The 18,206-nt window shown below is 40.6% G+C and overlaps 1 protein-coding gene across 7 annotated transcripts in view; it reads right to left on the reverse strand.

The window, feature by feature from the left end:
• Window positions 1-217: 217 nt before the first annotated feature.
• Window positions 218-18,206, reverse strand: part of rb1cc1 (RB1-inducible coiled-coil 1) — a 209,139-nt gene continuing 191,150 nt past the window's right edge. For all 7 annotated transcript variants that reach the window (XM_072570524.1, XM_072570523.1, XM_072570522.1 and 4 more), the window contains 2 exons: window positions 11,561-11,631; window positions 218-1,575 (listed from right to left, as the gene is read on the reverse strand). In XM_072570524.1, the coding sequence (XP_072426625.1) occupies window positions 1,498-1,575; window positions 11,561-11,631 (149 nt within the window). In that variant the 3' untranslated portion in view covers window positions 218-1,497. The remainder of the gene's footprint in view (window positions 1,576-11,560; window positions 11,632-18,206) is intronic.

Below are 18,206 nucleotides of genomic sequence, written 5' to 3' on the forward strand. Positions count from 1 at the left end.
AAGATTTGAAGAACAATTCTCAATTCTGGTTCTGGGTTTTGATGTTTTGCTAATTATTAGTTGCCTTGGAACCAGTGTTTTGCAATAGGATTACACATTGCTTTAAAGATTAAAATTTTTATTCCCCCTCCATTCTGCTTGCTCAATTAGTACCAAGCTTCTATCCAACTGCTTATTTACTACAATCAAGGGAGCATAAATAGTTCACTGCTAATAGTTGTCACTCAAATATACTGTATTAATCTATTATAATAGGCCAACATACAGTGATAAAGTTTTGTCACACCTTGTATTGAAAATTAATCTCAATTATATACCAATAACACATTTTGCAATTACATACTGCCTTTCACAACCTCTGGATGCTTGGAAGCACTTTACAGCCAACGGAGCATTTGAAATATAGACAATATTGCAATACAGTAACAGCAACAGCTTTCACAAGAAGGCAAAGTTAACAACTTTATCTAATAATTAAATTTACACTGAATTTTAATAATTCTCTTTTCTCCCAGTATTCCAGGACTGTAACTAAACATTTTACATGATATGCATACTTACATATTTAACTGTTTATTGTTTCAAAATTCTGAACTTTTTGCAATACAATAATGTTCATAACAAAGATTTTTATGATGGTTAATATACAATGAAAGATTGGTTTTAAAACTGCATGGACACTGGTCACTAAGATGAAACAATATATTACATTTAATTCAGCTGTAATTTCTGGGAAGCTTTAGTACTGTTTGTTTGTAAACAACACAAATTCTTCCATTCCAATGTGCATACAAATGATTAATGATTGATGGTGCTTTTTTGCAGAAATGCAATTTTAGCAACAGATTCAAATTCCAGTCACATTCATTTGAACAGGTCTTCACCATACAGGGCTAGATCTCAAGATAATTCTAAGTAACTTTAGTGTGTGTAGATTGACAACTAGAATGAAAATCCACAGAAGCAAACTTAAGATAAAACTTTATATGGGATGTTTGCATGCTAGGAATACTCCTATAAATATTTAAATGATGAAAGCCATATGGTAACGATGATTTTCTCAAACTACTTTATGATAAATTCCATGACGAATGCTGGTAGTAATGAGAACTGTTTATACATCGGAGTATTCAATGATTTTTGTTTTGAACAGGCAAATCACATGGCTATTATGCCACAATGTAGAGATCATGCTCTTTAAAAATAATGTATTTGGTCCATTTTTCTAACTCATCTGGTTAAGAATAAAAGCAGTTCATTGAATGGGACTAGATGCATTTTGTGATCTGGACAGTATTGAATTCAATACATTTTGAAGGGGGAGTATCAAAAAAAATTAAGCTTTAGTCCAGCAAGTTTCTATTTATGTGAATTCATTTGTGCCGCCACCTTTTCCAGTACCTTTAGAAGCTCCATGACAAATGTAGCCCAAAAAGCTATAAAGGAATTGTGACAGAAAACAAATGTAGGCTAACAACAGTTTGTTTCATATCACTATTATACTTTCTTGTTCCAGGGTACTGCTTTCACTCTGTAGAATTTTGTTCCCAGAGGAACTTTAAATCTGTTTTGAGCCTGAAATAAATCAAACAAAATTTCAGTTTGATCAATATATAAACTTAACAAAAGGTAATCAATCCTTATACGTGCATAGTGTCAAAGAATTTCCAATAAAGGTTACACAATCCTAATAAATAATTCCAAAGGAATAAATGTGATCAGATTTGATAGATTCCAAAGCATTCACAGACCAGATGTGACGAAGAAAGACTAATCAGATTATCTATTAAAAGCATCTGTTCAGCCTATAGGATACTAGGAGTGAGTACATCAAGTCATTTTTATTTAAATTCTTTCAAGGGATGCGCCTGTTGTTCCTAAATGCCCTGGACAAGGTAATGCTGAGCTACTTAAGTCCTTGGGTGAACAGGTTTATGGGCACACACTGTGTGATAGGAAGGGAGTTACAGGTTTTTGATCCAGATGACAATGAAGAAGCAATGATGTAGTTCTGGTCAGAATGGTATTATGGTATATGGCTTGGAAAGGTGTTCCCACACATTTTCTGCCAATTTCCTTCAACAAGGCAAATGTTGTGGGTTTGAAAAGTGTCCACCTGAGGAGCCTTGATTGGTTAATGTAGTGCATCTTGTAAGTGGTATGCAATGCTGCTGGTGTACTAACTGATAGTAATGGAAGCGAATGTTGAAGGTGGCAGATGGGAAAGCTTTGCATCCATCTTCAGCCAGAAGTGCCAAGTGGATGATCCAACTTGGTGTTCTCCTGACGTCCCAGCAAACAAACCATACTTTGTTGTGGATGGTATCAAATCTTTTGAGTGTTGCAGTTGTACTCTCCAGGCAAGTGCATCACAGTCATGACTTGTGCCTTGTAGATGGTGGGTAGGCATTGGTGAGACAGGAATGGAGTTAATTTGCCATGGAAGTCTTGGCCTCTGACCTGCTGTTGTTGCTATAGTATTTATATAACTGAGCCAGTTCAGTTTCTAGTCAATCGTAACACCCAGGATGATGATAGTGGGGGATCTGGCAATATAATACCTCTGTGATTTCCTCGAATTCCAGGAGCAGCAATTACTGTTTTATATGCTGTTGCATTGTTTTAGAACTTTGGAAAAAAAAAGTCAAAACAACAGCAGTTTAAAAAGGAGAAGAGCAGACAAAAGGAAGCACATGGTGAGGACAGTGCAGGAGCGAGTGCGTGCGAGAACCTGCACAGTTACTGCCTTTGCTGTTTGAATTAGTGTAGTGTATCGCTGGACATCGGAGTGCATCTGGGAAAATGAACAAGCAGTGAAATTCACAACTAATCTTGCCGGAACTGTTGCGCGAAGTTCACAGCACAGAATCAGATAAGTTAATCGTTGTTTCGAGTGTGGCCTACAGAGAATTTGCAGTAGTGAGTAGAGTAGGTTCTTCCTTGATTATACATTTTTGGAGCTATGTCTCTTAATTAAACTTAAAATATAAGCCATAGCTATTAGTTTAACCTGGGGCAGTGTGTGTAGAGGAATAAGAGTGTTATTTTCTGGGTCTGTAGATTGTGAAAGAGCAAAAGTGGCCTTTGCAGTAATATGCACTTCTTGTCAGATGTGGGAGTTTAAAGAGAGTTTATGAGTTACTGCGGATTATATCTGTCATAAATGCTGTTAGGTGCGAATCTTATCAGATCGAGTGGATCGGTTGGAGAGACAGATAGAAGCTATGAGGAATTTGCAACAGCAACAGTATGTGATTCATGGCAATTATGGGGTGGGGGGGGGGGGGGGGGGGGGGGGGTTTGGTGGGCAGTGGTGGTGGTGGAGTCTCAGATACAGTTACATATTTAGGTTAACTCCAGGAAGGGTGAGAGAGGTCAGCACCTAGGGCAGAAGTCTTTTGTGGATATACCCATTTTAAACAGGTATGCTATTTTGGAAAATTTAGGGGGTGATGGATTCTCAGGGGAACGTAGCACGAATAGCCAAGTTTCTGGTATTGAGACTGGCTCTAATGCAACGAGGGGTACGTCAGCTTCCAAGAGATCAATTGCGTTAGGGGATTCTGTAGTCAGAGGTACAGACAGACGTTTCAGTGGCCAGCAGAGAAAAATCAGAATGGTGTGTTGTTTCCCTGGTGCCAGGATAAAGGATGTCTCAGAGAGGGTGTAAAATGTTCTCATGGAGGAGAGGAGCCAGCAGGAGGTCATTGTCCACATTGGAACTAACGACATTGGAAGGGAAAAGACTGTAATCTCCCTTCAGAATCTCAGAGTTGGGCAGAAATTTAAAAAGGAGGTCCTCAACGGTAGTAATATCTGGATTACTCCCACTACTACGAGCTAGTGAGGGCAGGAATAAGAGGATAGAGCAGATGAATGCATGGCTGAGAAACTGGTGTATGGGAGAGGGATTCACATTTTTGGATCATTGGAATCTCTTTTAGGGTAGTAGTGCCCTGTACAAGAAGGACGGATTGCACCTAAATTGGAAGGGGACTAAGATACTGGCAGGGAAATTTGCTGGAACTGCTGGGGAGGATTTAAACGAGTAAAGTGGAGGGGGGGTGGGACCCAGGGAGATAGTGAGGAAGGAGATCGAGCCAAGACTGGTACAGATGAGAACAGAAGTGAGTCGAACAGTCAGGGCAAGCAGGGACAAGGTAGGACAAATAAATTAAACTGCATTTATTTCAATGCAAGGGGTCTAACAGGGAAGGCAGATGAACTCAGGGCATGGTTAGGAACATGGGACTGGGATATCATTACAATTACGGAAACATGGCTCAGGGATGGGCAGGACTGGCAGCTTAATATTCCAGGATACAAATGCTACAGGAAGGATAGAAAGGGAGGCAAGAGAGGAGGGGGAGTGGCATTTTTGATAAAGGATAGCATTACAGCTGTGCTGAGGGAGGATATTCCCAGAAATACATCCAGGGAAGTTATTTGGGTGGAACTGAGAAATAGGAAAGGGATGATCACCTTATTGGGATTGTATTATAGACCCCCCAATAGTCAGAGGGAAATTGAGAAACAAACTTGTAAGGAGATCTCAGCTATCTGTAAGAATAATAGGGGATTTTAACTTTCCAAACAGACTGGGACTACCATAGTGTTAAAAGGTTTAGATGGAGAGGAATTTCTTAAGTGTGTACAAGACAATTTTCTGATTCAGTATGTGGATGTACCTACGAGGGAAGGTGCAAAACTTGACCTACTCTTGGGGAAATAAGGCAGGGCAGGTGACTGAGCTGTCAGTGGGGGAGCACTTTGGGGCCAACGATCATAATTCTATTTGTTTTAAAATAGTGATGGAAAAGGATAGATCAGATCAAAAAGTTGAAGTTCTAAATTGGAGAAAGGCCAATTTTGACAGTATTAGGCAAGAACTTTCAAAAGCTGATTGGAGGCAGATGTTCGCAGAGAAATGGACGGCTGGAAAATGGGAAGCCTTCAGAAATGAGATAACAAGAATCTAGAGAAAGTATATTCCTGTCAGGGTGAAAGGGAAAGCTGGTAAGTATAGGGAATGCTGGATGACTAAAGAAATTGGTTAAGAAAAAGAAGGAAGCATATGTCAGGTATAGACAGAATCGATCGAGTGAATCCTTAGAAGAGAATAAAGAAAGTAGGAGTATACTTAGAAGGAAATCAGGAGGGCAAAACGGGGTCATGAGATAGCTTTGGCAAATAGAATTAAGAAGAATCCAAAAGGGCTTTTACAAATATATTAAGGACAAAAGGGTAACTAAGGAGAGAATAGGGCCTGTCAAAGATCAGCAAAGCGGCCTTTGTGTGAAGAAAAATGGGGGAGATACTAAATGAATATTTTGCATCAGTATTTACTGTGGAAAAGGACATGGAAGATATAGACTGTAGGGAAATAGATGGTGACATCTTGCAAAATGTCCAGATGACAGAGGAGGAAGTGCTGGATGTCTTGAAATGGTTAAAAGTGGATAAATCCCCAGGACCTGATCAGGTGTACCCGAGAACTCTGTGGGAAGCTAGAGAAGTGATTGCTGGCCCTCTTGCTGAGATATCTGTATCATCGCTAGTCATAGGTGAGGGGCCGGAAGACTGGAGGGTGGCAAACGTGGTGCCACTGTTTAAGAAGGGCGGTAAAGACAAGCCAGGGAACTATAGACCGGTGAGCCTGTCCTCGGTGGTGGGCAAGTTGCTGGAGGGAATCCGGAGGGACAGGATGTACATGTATTTGGAAAGGCAAAGACTGATTCGGGATAGTCAACATGACTTTGTGCGTGGGAAATCATGTCTCACAAACTTGATTGAGTTTTTTGAAGAAGTAACAAAGAAGATTGATGAGGGCAGAGCAGTAGATGTGATCTATATGGACTTCAGTAAGGCATTCGACAAGGGAGACTGATTAGCAAGGTTAAATCTCATGGAATACAGGGAGAACTAGGCATTTGGATACAGAACTGGCTCAAAGGTAGAAGACACCAGGTTGGTGGAGGGTTGTTTTTCAGACTGGAGGCCTGTGACCAGTGGAATGCCACAAGGAGTGGTGCTGGGCCCTCTACTTTTTGTCATTTACATAAATGATTTGGATGCGAGCATAAGAGGTACAGTTAGTAAGTTTGCAGATGACACCAAAATTGGAGATGTAGTGGACAGCGAAGAGGGTTACCTCAGATCACAACAGGATCTGGACCAGATGGGCCAATGGGCTGAGAAGTGGCAGATGGAGTTTAATTCAGATAAACGAGAGGTGCTGCATTTTGGGAAAGCAAATCTTAGCAGGACTTATTCACTTAATGGTAAGGTCCTAGGGATTGTTGCTGAACAAAGAGACCTTGGAGTGCAGGGTCATAGCTCCTTGAAAGTAGAGTCGCAGGTAGATAGGATAATGAAGGCGGCGTTTGGTATGCTTTCCTTTATTGATCAGAGTATTGAGTACAGGAGTTGGGAGGTCATGTTGCAGCTGTACAGGACATTGGTTCAGCCACTGTTGGAATATTGCATGCAATTCTGGTCTCCTTCCTATTGTAAAGATGTTGTGAAACTTGAAAAGTCCAGAAAGGATTTACAAGGATGTTGCCAGGGCTGAGGGATCTGAGCTACAAGGAGAGGCTGAACAGACTGAGGCTGAAGGGTGACCTTATAGAGGTTTACAAAATTATGAGGGGCATGGATAGGATAAATAGACAAAGTCTTTCCCCTGAGGTCAGCGAGTCCAGAACTAGAGGGCATAGGTTTAGGGAGAGAGGGGAAAGATATAAAAGAGACCTAGGGGCAACTTTTTCATGCAGACGGTGGTATGTGTATAGAATGAGCTGCCAGAGGAATTGGTGGTGGCTGGTACAATTGCAACATTTAAGAAGCATTTGGATGGGTATATGAATAGGAAGGGTTTGGAGGGATATGGGCCAGGTGCTAGCAGGTGGGACTAGATTGGATTGGGATATCTGGTCAGCATGGATGGGTTGGACCGAAGGGTCTGTTTCCATGCTGTACATATCTATGACTATGAATATTTTGGGGGAATTTTTTTTCTTGTAGATGGTCATTACTTGGAAATTGTGTAGTGGAAAAATTACTTGTCATTTATCAACCCAAGCCCGGATGTTGTTCAAGTGTTGCTGCATATATACACTGACTGCATCAGTATCTGAGGAGTAATAAACAGTACTGAATATCGTGCAACCATCAGCGACCATCCTTCACTTTTGACCTTATGATGGAGGGAAGGTCATTGATGAAGCAGCTGGTGGTGATGTTGGGCCTGGGGTAGTCCAATTGTGCTAGGGTCAATGACAAAATTCTCAGTCAAATGATGCCTTGATTTCGAGGGCAATTGTTCTCAGCTTTTTTTTAATCCAAGTCTGAACCAACACAGTAACGAAGTCAAGAACCAAATGGCCCTAGTGTAAATCAAAGAGCCTCAGAAAGCTAGTTATTCATTTGTAAGTGCCATTTAACTGCACTATCAGCAACCCCTTCCATCATTTTACTGAAGATTGAGAGTAAATTGATTTGACAGTAATTAATCAGATTGTATTTCTCGAGCTTTATATAAATAGGACATCACAATTTTCTACATTGTTAGGCAGTGTTGTAGTTGTACTGAAACAGCTTGACTTAGAGTGCAGCTAGTTCTGGAGCTCAAGTCTTTAGTAAAGTCTCCTATACTACTGTTCAAATGTTGTCTGGGTGTGCAGCCTTTGTAGTAGGCAATGCTTTCAACCATTCCTCGAGATCACGTAGAATGAACCAAATTGACCGAAGACTTCCATCTGTATTGCTGGGACCTCAGGATGATGCCAAGACGAATTACCCACTTAGCACTTCTGGCTGAAGATAAATGCAAATACTACAGACTTGCCTTTTATACTGAAGTGCTGGACTCCACTCATTATTGATGATAGGGGAGTGTTTAATTAATTACCTTCACTATTCACAATTGGATGTGGAAAGACTGCTAACTAACATTCAGTTCATTAAACATGGGATTTTTTAGACTTGTCAACATCATGTTACTTCTTCTGCTTGGCATATAAGCAATCCTGCGTTATAATTTCACAAGGTTTACATCTCATTTTTGGATGGGTGTCTGGTGCACCTGCTGCCATGCTGTCTTGCACTCATTATTGAACTAGAGTGGATCCAAGATGGTGGCGGAGTAGCAGAGCTGAACCCAGGCTGCTGTTCCTGTCTGCTTTCTTTTTCCCCCCCTCTCCTATTCTACTTTTATCTTCATTTTACCACTTTGTTTTCCTTTCTTTAAAGCCTGAGAATGGCTGGTGAAGGAGGTGGTCTTCAGCAGCAGGATGAGCTGGACACTGTTCCACCCCAGCACAGGGTCTCCCCACAAGCAAGAAGCTGTTAGTGTTTGAGCTGAGCCTGTCTGCTCCAAGCCAGCTGCATTTTCTCTCTCTCTCCTTTTCATCTTTTTTTCTTTGTCTTTTCTTCATCTTCCTGATGTCGTGGGTAGGCCAGAGCTTCGTAGGCTCAATGTGTAGAATGGTGTTGGAGCGTCGGCTGCAGGAATGGTGGAACTGGGACTCCTGGCTGTAGTAGGGCTAGAGCGGAGACCTTGCAGAAGTTCTGGAGCTGCATTTTGGATCCCGACCGATGAAAGTGAACTCTACTTAAGATTAGATTAGATCCCCTACAGTGTGGAAACAGGCCCTTCGGCTCAACCAGTCCACATTGACCCTCCGAAGAATAGCCCACCCAGCCCCATTTCCCTCTGACTAATGCATGTAACACTATGGGCAATTTAGCATGGCCAATTCACCTGACCTGCGCATCTTTGGACTGTGGGAGGAAACTGGAGAATCTGGAGGAAACTCACGCAGCCATGGGGAGAATGTGTAAACTCCACACAGTCGCCAGAGGCTGGAGGTTCTTTTATTCCTCTTGCACCTCAAAATTATGCCAAATTGTGGCAACAGAACACTTTTTGCTGTATCACCCTAGGTATATCATGACAAAAAATAAATCATTCATTCATCAATCTCATGGAGGTTAATGGTAGTGGTACAGTGGAGGATATGCGGGTCATGAGGCTACAGATTGAGGCTGAATACTGATGGTTCACAGTACCTCATAGATGCCCAGTTTGAGTTGCTTGCATTTGAAGCCTGTTCCATTTAGCATTTTGGCTGTGTCACATAACATGGTGGAGGATATCCCCAATGTGAAGACATTGCCAACACAGACACAGTAGCCTGAACATCATAACTGAAACGGTCTCTGTAAGGACTGTACAATGGCCGCTTTTATTCATACTATTATGGATGGATGTGGATTGATGAAATCTTTCCCTCTTGGTGGCTCCCTCATTAACTGCCACAGATCTGGTCCAGCAGCTATGTTCTTCAGAACTCTGTAGTGGTGTTCCAGAGCCACTCTTGGTAATAAGCACTGAGATGCCCCATGTACAGTCCCTTCTATGTAATAGCCATCTTCCGTTCATCTTCCAAGTAGTGTTCAACATGGAACAGTATTGATTTATGAACCTAGGAGGTGCAGTAGGTTGTGTCAGCAGAGGGTTTCTTTGCACATGTTTGACCAGATGACATGAGACTGTATGTGTCCAGAGTAAACAGTCAGGAACAGATTTCCCTGGAGATGTATTGTTGCGTTACCACCACGAGGAGCAGAATAAAACCCAGGCATGACGATGATAAGGTAAGGAATGATTCTGTATGGTCTGTTATGTTTGATTCCATGACTAAGATGGAATAATCTATGGGATAGTTTTCCCAATTTTGGCACAAGTCCTAGATGTTAGGAAGGAAAATTTTGCAGGATGACAGGAGCCGCTTGTGCCGTTGTTGCCTAGTTTGATGACAGGCCATTTACTCAGTTTCATTTCTTTCTTGAGATCTCATAGCAGATTGACAGGGGTGGTTCACTAGGTCCTTTCAGATGGCTTTTAAAGGTCAATCACATTGCTGTAGGCCAAACCAGATGAGGATAGCAGACTTTCTTCTCTAACTAAAACTAGTCAATTAGATAGGTTTTTAATGACAATTTCATTAGTTACATAGTTACCATTAAGCTAGCTTTTAACTCCAGACTTTAATAAATTCACCAGCTGCCATGCTGAGGTTGAGGCCAGTATCTTCATAACATTAGGTTCATTGCTCTGTATTACTAGTCCAGTGACATTGCCACTATGTCACCCCAGTGACGTGAAATGTCTTCAACTCGACAAAAGCTGGAGGTAAAACACTCCACCTTTTCAATTGGCACTCTACAACCTTCTAGACTCAGCTACAAGTTTAACGATTTTGGGGGTGGCATGGTGGCTCAGTGGCTAGCACTGCTGCCTCATAGCAGCAGGGACCCAGGTTTGATTCCAGCCTTAGGGGACTGTGTGGAGTGGTGGTTGGGGGCAGAAGGGTGGTTTTGGATGGGGTTGGGTTGCGGGTAGGGGCGGGGTTGGGAGGTGGGCAGGGGTGGTGTCGGACGGGGTTGTTGGCAAGGGGTGGTGTTGGACAGGGTTGTGGGACGTGCGGTGGCTGTGTTGGGGGTGGGTGGGTGGGGTTCGGTGTTGGACAGGGCGGGGGGACAAAGGGCAGCGGGCTGTGCTGGACTAGGTTGGAGGACAGGGGGCCGGTGCTGGACCGGCTTGGTGGGTGAATGGGGTTGACCGGGGTCTAGGGGTGGTGTTGGACGGGGTTGGGGGCACGGGCAGGCTGGATCAGTGTTGGACGGGGTTAGGGGTGGCGTTGGATTGGTTTGGGGGCAGGGGGTGGTGCTGTACGGGGTTGGGGGCAGTGTTAGATGGGTTTGCGGGGGCAGGCAGTGCTGTATGGGGTTGGGGGCTGGCCGGGATGCAGTGTTGGACGGGGTTGGGGCGGGCACTCACGCACACTGTGCTGCAGTCTTCTGAACGGGGAACATGACTTAAAACAGAAAAGTCTGAGTCCCATAGGAGAGACATTAATATCGATTAACCAAATAAATTATCCAAACGAATTACTGCCTGCCCATCTCGTTCGGATAATCGCGGTTCCTCTGTACAAGTTTCTTTCTTTCCTCATTACTATTCCCTTTGGCTTTTATACCATGAAATGTTTGGGCTTTTAATCTTCCTGTTCTTTGCTTTTCCATCGTTCAACCTATTATATTGTTATACTGGATTAGTGGTGCTGGAAGAGCACAGCAGTTCAGGCAGCATCCAACGAGCAGCGAAATCGACGTTTCGGGCAAAAGCCCTTCATCAGGAATTCCTGATGAAGGGCTTTTGCCCAAAACGTCGATTTCGCTGCTCGTTGGATGCTGCCTGAACTGCTATGCTCTTCCAGCACCACTAATCCAGTATTTGGTTTTCAGCATCTGCAGTCATTGTTTTTACCTATTATATTGTTACTTTACTTCAGTTCTGAAAACTACTTACTTACTTGATAAGTTAACTCTGTCCCTCCCCATTGATGCTGCCTAATCTGAATATTTCTAACATTTTCTATTTTATCACTGTCAGCATCATGCACTTGGCAGCATGGTTTGTTTTTCAGTTTCACATAATAATGATTATTTGCCAATGGCAAATCGAAATTTTACCCATAAAGTGAAAAAAGCTCACCTTTTTAGCTTGACAATATTCTTTTTCCATCACTTTTCCCAGTACCCAAGGCCTCCTGGAAGAACCTGGAACTAAAAGTGAACAAAATGTTTCAATGACTAAATTAGTAACAATTACGTTAACAGAAAACAAATTCAACTAACAGAACCACTTGTTCCTGGGGGAAAAAAAAAACTAGAAAATTATATTTTTCAGTTTGGAGAGTGAGAAGTGTATTTCTTAACTTCACTGTTTTCACCATTCCTCAGTGATCAACTAACAGAAAATAATTAACATGCTTTTCTCCTCCATTTTCTGCTTATGTCGAGGAGCTACTACACCTTAGAGACTGGTTCAACTGATATGTAGACTTAAATGTTGAATGATCAATGACATTGGGCACTGCCTTCAGTTAAGACTGAGAAATAATTCTCAATGTCAGATTACCAACCATGTAGATAGCTTTCCTTATTCTGATCAGAATGATTTCATGCATGATGGCTGCTATTATTCCAAAGATAGAAAGTTACATAGTGTCCCAGTTCTCTGATCAAATTACAGGTAAAATGCTGACATTTTATTAGTCCATACTGTCTCACTCTGTAGTACAGAAGAGGTCATTCTTCATAAAGATATTGAACATTCCAAAGTCCATCTAACAGCAAAACGGCTGTGGCTCATAATTTCAAATACTGCCTCGACAGAATAGCAAAACTTTAAATAAGTTCATAGCAGTATAGGATAGTGAAATTTGAGTTCAATAAAAATCTGGAATAAAAGCCAGCCAAGTGGCAACACTGGTGATTGTTGAAAGAAGAAATCAATCTGGTTCAATAACGTCCTTTATTGAATGGAAATGAATTCTGGTCTAGCCAGTGATGTCCACATCCCATGTACAAAAAAAACCCTGAATTGAACACATACTTCACATTAGTTTTCACAATAAGGAATAAAGTAGCATCCCAGAAGCAGCTTTAAAATTAGGAAATGGAAGGGAAAGAGGAACTCTGAGAAATTATAATCACAAAAGCAGTTGTAGAGTCATACAGCATGGAAACTGACCCTTCGGTACAACTACTCCACACTGACCATGTTCCCAAACTAAACTGGTTCCATTTGCCTGTTTTTGTCCCATTTCCCTTCAAATCTTTCCTATTCATGTACTGATCCAAATGTCTTTGAAATATTGGAAGTACCTGCATCCACCACTTTCTCTGGCATTTCGTTCTACACACAAACTACTGTGAAAAGCTGCCCCTTATGTCCGTTTTAAAAGCTTTCTCCTCTCGCTTTAAAAATATGCCCCCTAGTTTTGAATGTTCTTACCCTATGGAAAAGACTCTTGCTATTCACCTTATCTATGCCCCTCATGATTTTATAAACCTCTTCTTATAAAGGTTACCCTCAACCTCCTATGCTTTAGTGAAAGTCGTCCCAACCGATCCAGGCTACATTTATAAATCAAACCCTCCATTCCCAACAATACCCTGGTAAATCTTTTCTGAGCCATCTCCAGTTTAAGAGTATCCTTCTTATAGCATGGTGATCAGAACTGCACAGTGTATTCCAGAAGAGACCTCACCTAAGGCACGTTGCTTGATTTTTCTTTGGCACCTGGATGATAGCGGCCTTCTTGAAGCTGGTGGGAACCGGACGTCTTAAGGAGGTGAGATTAAAGGTATCTGCATACTCCTGCCAGCTGGTCTGTGCAGGATCTGAGTGCACAGCCTGGGACTCCATCTGGGCCAGTCACTCACTTTTTGTGGGTTCACCCTCAAGAAAGCTGTTCTGACATCAGTGGCGGTGACCGTGTATTAGAAAATTATTGTAATTGCAGGCTGATAGTGCCTTGGTTCTTTCTAATATACTTTCTTAGTGCACACACTCCTGTCAAGTTAAGGAGACAACATTGGAAGCCCACAAAAACATATAGATAGGTTACATGAGGGGGCAAAGATCTGGGGTGTAAATGTCAAAAAAAAGTGAGCTGGCAGGAAGAATAAAAGCAAAGTTCTAAATGGTGAAAGAGACTACCAAGGTCTGAAAATGCAGGGGAATCTGGGTGTCCTAATTCATGAATTGTAAAAGTCTAAAACAGAGCTATAATACAAAATACATAAGTATTATCATTTATAGAAAGGAGAATCGCATACAAAGTGAGGGTAGTTATGCTACAGTTGTACAAGATATTAACGAGACCACATCAAGGCTAAATGTATATGGCACTGGCCAACTGATTGAAGGAAGGCTGTAAATATGTTGTATGCAATTCACAGACTAATTTCTGGAATGGGCTTGTTCTTCTATGAAAAAATATTGGATGCTTGTATCTATTGGAACTTAGAAGAGTAAGATATAACTTTATTGAAACAGACAATTATAAAGGGTCTTAATAAGATTGATATGGATAGGATGATTCTTCTTACGGGAGAATCTACAACTAGGTGTCACTAAATAAGGAATTGCCCATTTAAAACTGTTAAGCCAGAATTTTTTTTCCCAGTTTTTGGAAAACTTCCACTAGAGAAGTTGAAACTTTTGAGTATTTTAATACAGAGATAGTCAGTGAAGAATATAATGAACAATAAGGATGTGTAAGAACAGACTTCAGATGGTGGATGAATGGAATGTGAAACTTCATACAAGCAGCACAGTGATGCATTTTTGCAGGATGCATGAAAATAAATAGTACTACTCATAACTGCGCATTCAAAAGGGAGCTAAGAAGTGATCTGGGAACATTTGCATACAATTCTTTGGAAGTGGTAGGATAAGTTGAGATGACTATTAAAATTTATGGATTCCTCAGTTTCAAAAATAAAAAAATCAGAAGCAAGAAAATTATACTAAACCATTAGAAAGCATTGGTTCGGTGTCAATTGGGATATTGCAACCAATATAAGCATAACACTTCAGGAAGAATGACAAATGTCTCAATGATGCAGAGGCGATACATTGGAATACTACGAGGGATGAGGGACTTTAGTTATATGGTGAGACTAGATACAATAATTTATGGCCATAGAGGAAAGATGATCAGAAGTATTCAAAAAGTTTTGATACAATAAAGAATATAAAAACTGTTTCTTGCAGTGACAATTTTGTAACCATAAATAAATTAGTACAGTTTACAAACAAAAGGATGAAGTTCAGATCTGGAAGCACAAACAGAATGAGTGATGGAAACATAAGCGGTAATAATATTGAAGAGAAATGTAGATTAACACTTGAAATCAATTTATGAATAAGAGGAAAGAGCAGAGGTTGTTAATAATAAGATAATTCAAGAACCAGCACAGTAAGATGTGAACTAGTCGACTGATGTTGCACGATTTTATGTTTAAGCTGCACTACGTTTTTACAAGGAAGAGCCACAGTGGATTAACAAAGGTTTCACTCTTCATAGATGCTGCCAGATCAGCCGAGTTCCACCAGCGCTTTTTTTTGTACCTTTCTTTTTCTACATTTTTACTTGCTCAAAACAGTTATTCACAGATAAACATCTAGGGGTCTGTTATATAACACTACTATGCTACATATGGATGTCATACATCAATCAAGAAAACATTAGACTGCTTAATTATAATCTGAATACTAAGATTACTGGCTGACAATTTTCTGAAAATCTTATTTTAATCACTAACTGCATTTTACTGCATGCATTCTGCTATTGATGTTTTCAAATATTTTAGAAAAGAAATGTAATTAAAAGACCATATAGGCCTTACAGCTATTCTAATGCTTTGTGTTACAAACCTATAGAATCATACAGTGCTTATCTAAGCACTTTTTAAAAGTTGAAGTTTCCTGCCACAATTACCCTCCTAGGCGTTGCATTCTAGACCCTCACCACTCTCTTGGTGAAAAGTCTTTTCCTCGAATCCCATTTAAACTTTCACTTTAAAATTATGCCCCCTTGCTACTGTTCTTTGACTAAGGGGAACAGCTGGTTTGTATTCACCCTATCCATTCCTCTCAAACTTATCCTGTTCCAAAAACCAACCTGAACTTCTCCAGTCTCTCTTCACACTGAAATGCTCCATTCCAGGCCAAATCCTGATGAACTTCCTTCGCACTTCCTCTAGTTTAACCAAATCCTTCCTATAGTGTAGCTTCCGGACTATATACTGTACTCCAGCCATGGGCTAACCAAAGTTCTGTTCAACTCCAACATGCATCCCTGCATGTTGAAATTCCATCTGCCACTGATCTGCCCATCTGACCAATCCATTTATATTTTCCTATAACCTAACACCTTCTTCTTCACTATCAACCAGCTGGGTAATCTTTGTGTCACCCACAAATTTAAAGATCCTGTTCACATTCTCATCTACATCTTTTGTGAATATCATGAACAGTAAGAGACCCAGCACTGATCCTACTGATACACCACTGCACACTGAGTTCCAGTGACACAAGCAGCCTTCCACGATCATACACTGTCTCCTAAAACTAAGCCAACTTTGGGTCCATCTTGCCAAGTTACCATGGAATTCATCAGCTTTTATCTTCTTTAAAGTTTGGCAAAGGCAAGGCCTTGCTGAAATAAATTGCATTCACTCCCCTACCCTCCATTCAAACACTTGGTCACCTTCTCAAAAAATTCCACCAAATTTAGCAAACATGACTTACTTCTGACAAACGTATGCTATCCCTGATCAAATCTTGTCTTTCTAAATGGAGATTCATTTTCTCCATCACTATTTTCTCTATTAGTTTCACTACAGCAGAGATTGGATTTATTGGTCTATTTCCAGTCTTCTGGCACCTTCTGTATGACTGGAGGAGTTGAGTTTAAAAACAAAAATGGGTCAGGGGCCCTGTAATGTCCTGCATTGTCTCCATTGACAGTGTGGGATACAGCTCATGTGGACCTGGAGATCCATCCACTTTTAAATACACAAAAGCCTCCAATACCTAATTTCTTCTACTAATCTATTCAAGAAATCCACAGTGCATCCTCTCAAGTGTGTACTTGCATTGTACTTCTCCTAAGTAAAGATAGATGACTTCCACTTTACACACAGATTGCTCCCTTAGTCACTACTCTTTCTCTAGTTATTCCTTTCCTCTTAACATACTTGCAGAATATCTTGATCTTCTTCTTAGTCTTACTTGCCAGTATTTTCTCATGATGCCTTTTTGCTCTCCTCGCTGATTTCTTGAGCTCAACCATGCACTTCCTATATTCCTCTAGGGCCTCTGTTGTTTTGCTTCTTTTCCAATTGTTATAGCCTCTTTTTTTTCTTTTTCATCCAGTCCTGAATAATCCTAGACATTCATGGTTCTTTGGGCTTATTGCTCCTACATTTCACCCTAAAGGGAACAAGTGGGCCTGTATTCCCAAACCTTTTTGAACATCTCCTGTTGTAGATTTACCCTCAAGTAGTTGTTTGCAGTCTATCCTGGCCAGATCCTGCCATACCCCAATCCAAAACCACTACTTGCAGGCCATCATTCTCCTTTTCAATAAGGAACTTAAAACAGTGTTATGGTTGCCATCACTAAAATACTTGCCTACTGCCACTGTAAACACCAGTTTGTTTCATTCTACTGATCATTCTACTCAACATATATCGAGCAAGATACTCAACTAGTTACACTATGCATCTGTAATATTTTACACACAAATATATACACAAAAATTAGAGGGTTGACTCATAGAGGAATAGCATTTTGAGAGATTTTTATATATCCTCTCCTACTTTCTCATGACAGCAGAGTTGCCTGGTCAGAGATTGCAGCTGACCACCCCACACTCAATGCAAAAAGAAACAAAAGTACATGTTCAGGTTATTGAATATGAGCCACGAACCCGGGACCCTGGCGCTGTGAGGTAGCCACTGAGCCACCATACCACCCTTTCTACTAAAACTTGTCAAATTTTAACACAAGGGCACAATTTTCAAATTATATTTGAAATGTTCCCATAAATAATCATGAATCAGTGTCAACAGTGGGAATAAAACACTTCCACAGTAACATATAGATAGATCTTCTAACCATATTGATCAGGTAGCAATCAAAACGGGATTATCTCTCAAGTTACTGTATTAGCAGTTGAAATCATTATTTTTCGACAGCAATATATATTGTAGTATTCTGGGTTATACTTTATGTAAGCCTTTAAGATACAGTACTACACCCACACTTCACTTTTCATTTTACCATTTACTATTCCCCACGCATTAGGGATTTATCAGCTTAAAAAAGTACTTCAAACAATTTTTGTGAGCTGTCACAACTGCATGTTGACTGGTGCAAACTACTTTTTAAAAAGATCTATAAAGGTGTAAAATAGTAATGAATGCAGAACACCTGAAGTCATGCTCTTTAAATGTATTCATTAAGCCAATGGAGACGTGAATACCAAATGTTAAGCAACTGTACACATCCATTGATGCCTCAATTATACAAGGTCCATAATGCATTGTAAAATCAATGATCAAATATTAATATAGGAGCTGCTAAGAATTGAATAACACTTACAACATTAGATATCAAACTGTGTACACCTGTAATGAACTGACAATTCTAATTTCTAATAAAACTTGGACTTACTTTGAAATTAAGATGGAGAAAGACCAGATTAAGGAATTTCTTTTACAGAGAATCATAGCAAGTTTTTGGATGACTAATCTTCTAGCCTTGCATTCAATCAATGTTG

Source organism: Chiloscyllium punctatum, chromosome 5 (genome assembly GCF_047496795.1).
Source record: "Chiloscyllium punctatum isolate Juve2018m chromosome 5, sChiPun1.3, whole genome shotgun sequence".
NCBI lineage: Eukaryota > Metazoa > Chordata > Chondrichthyes > Orectolobiformes > Hemiscylliidae > Chiloscyllium > Chiloscyllium punctatum.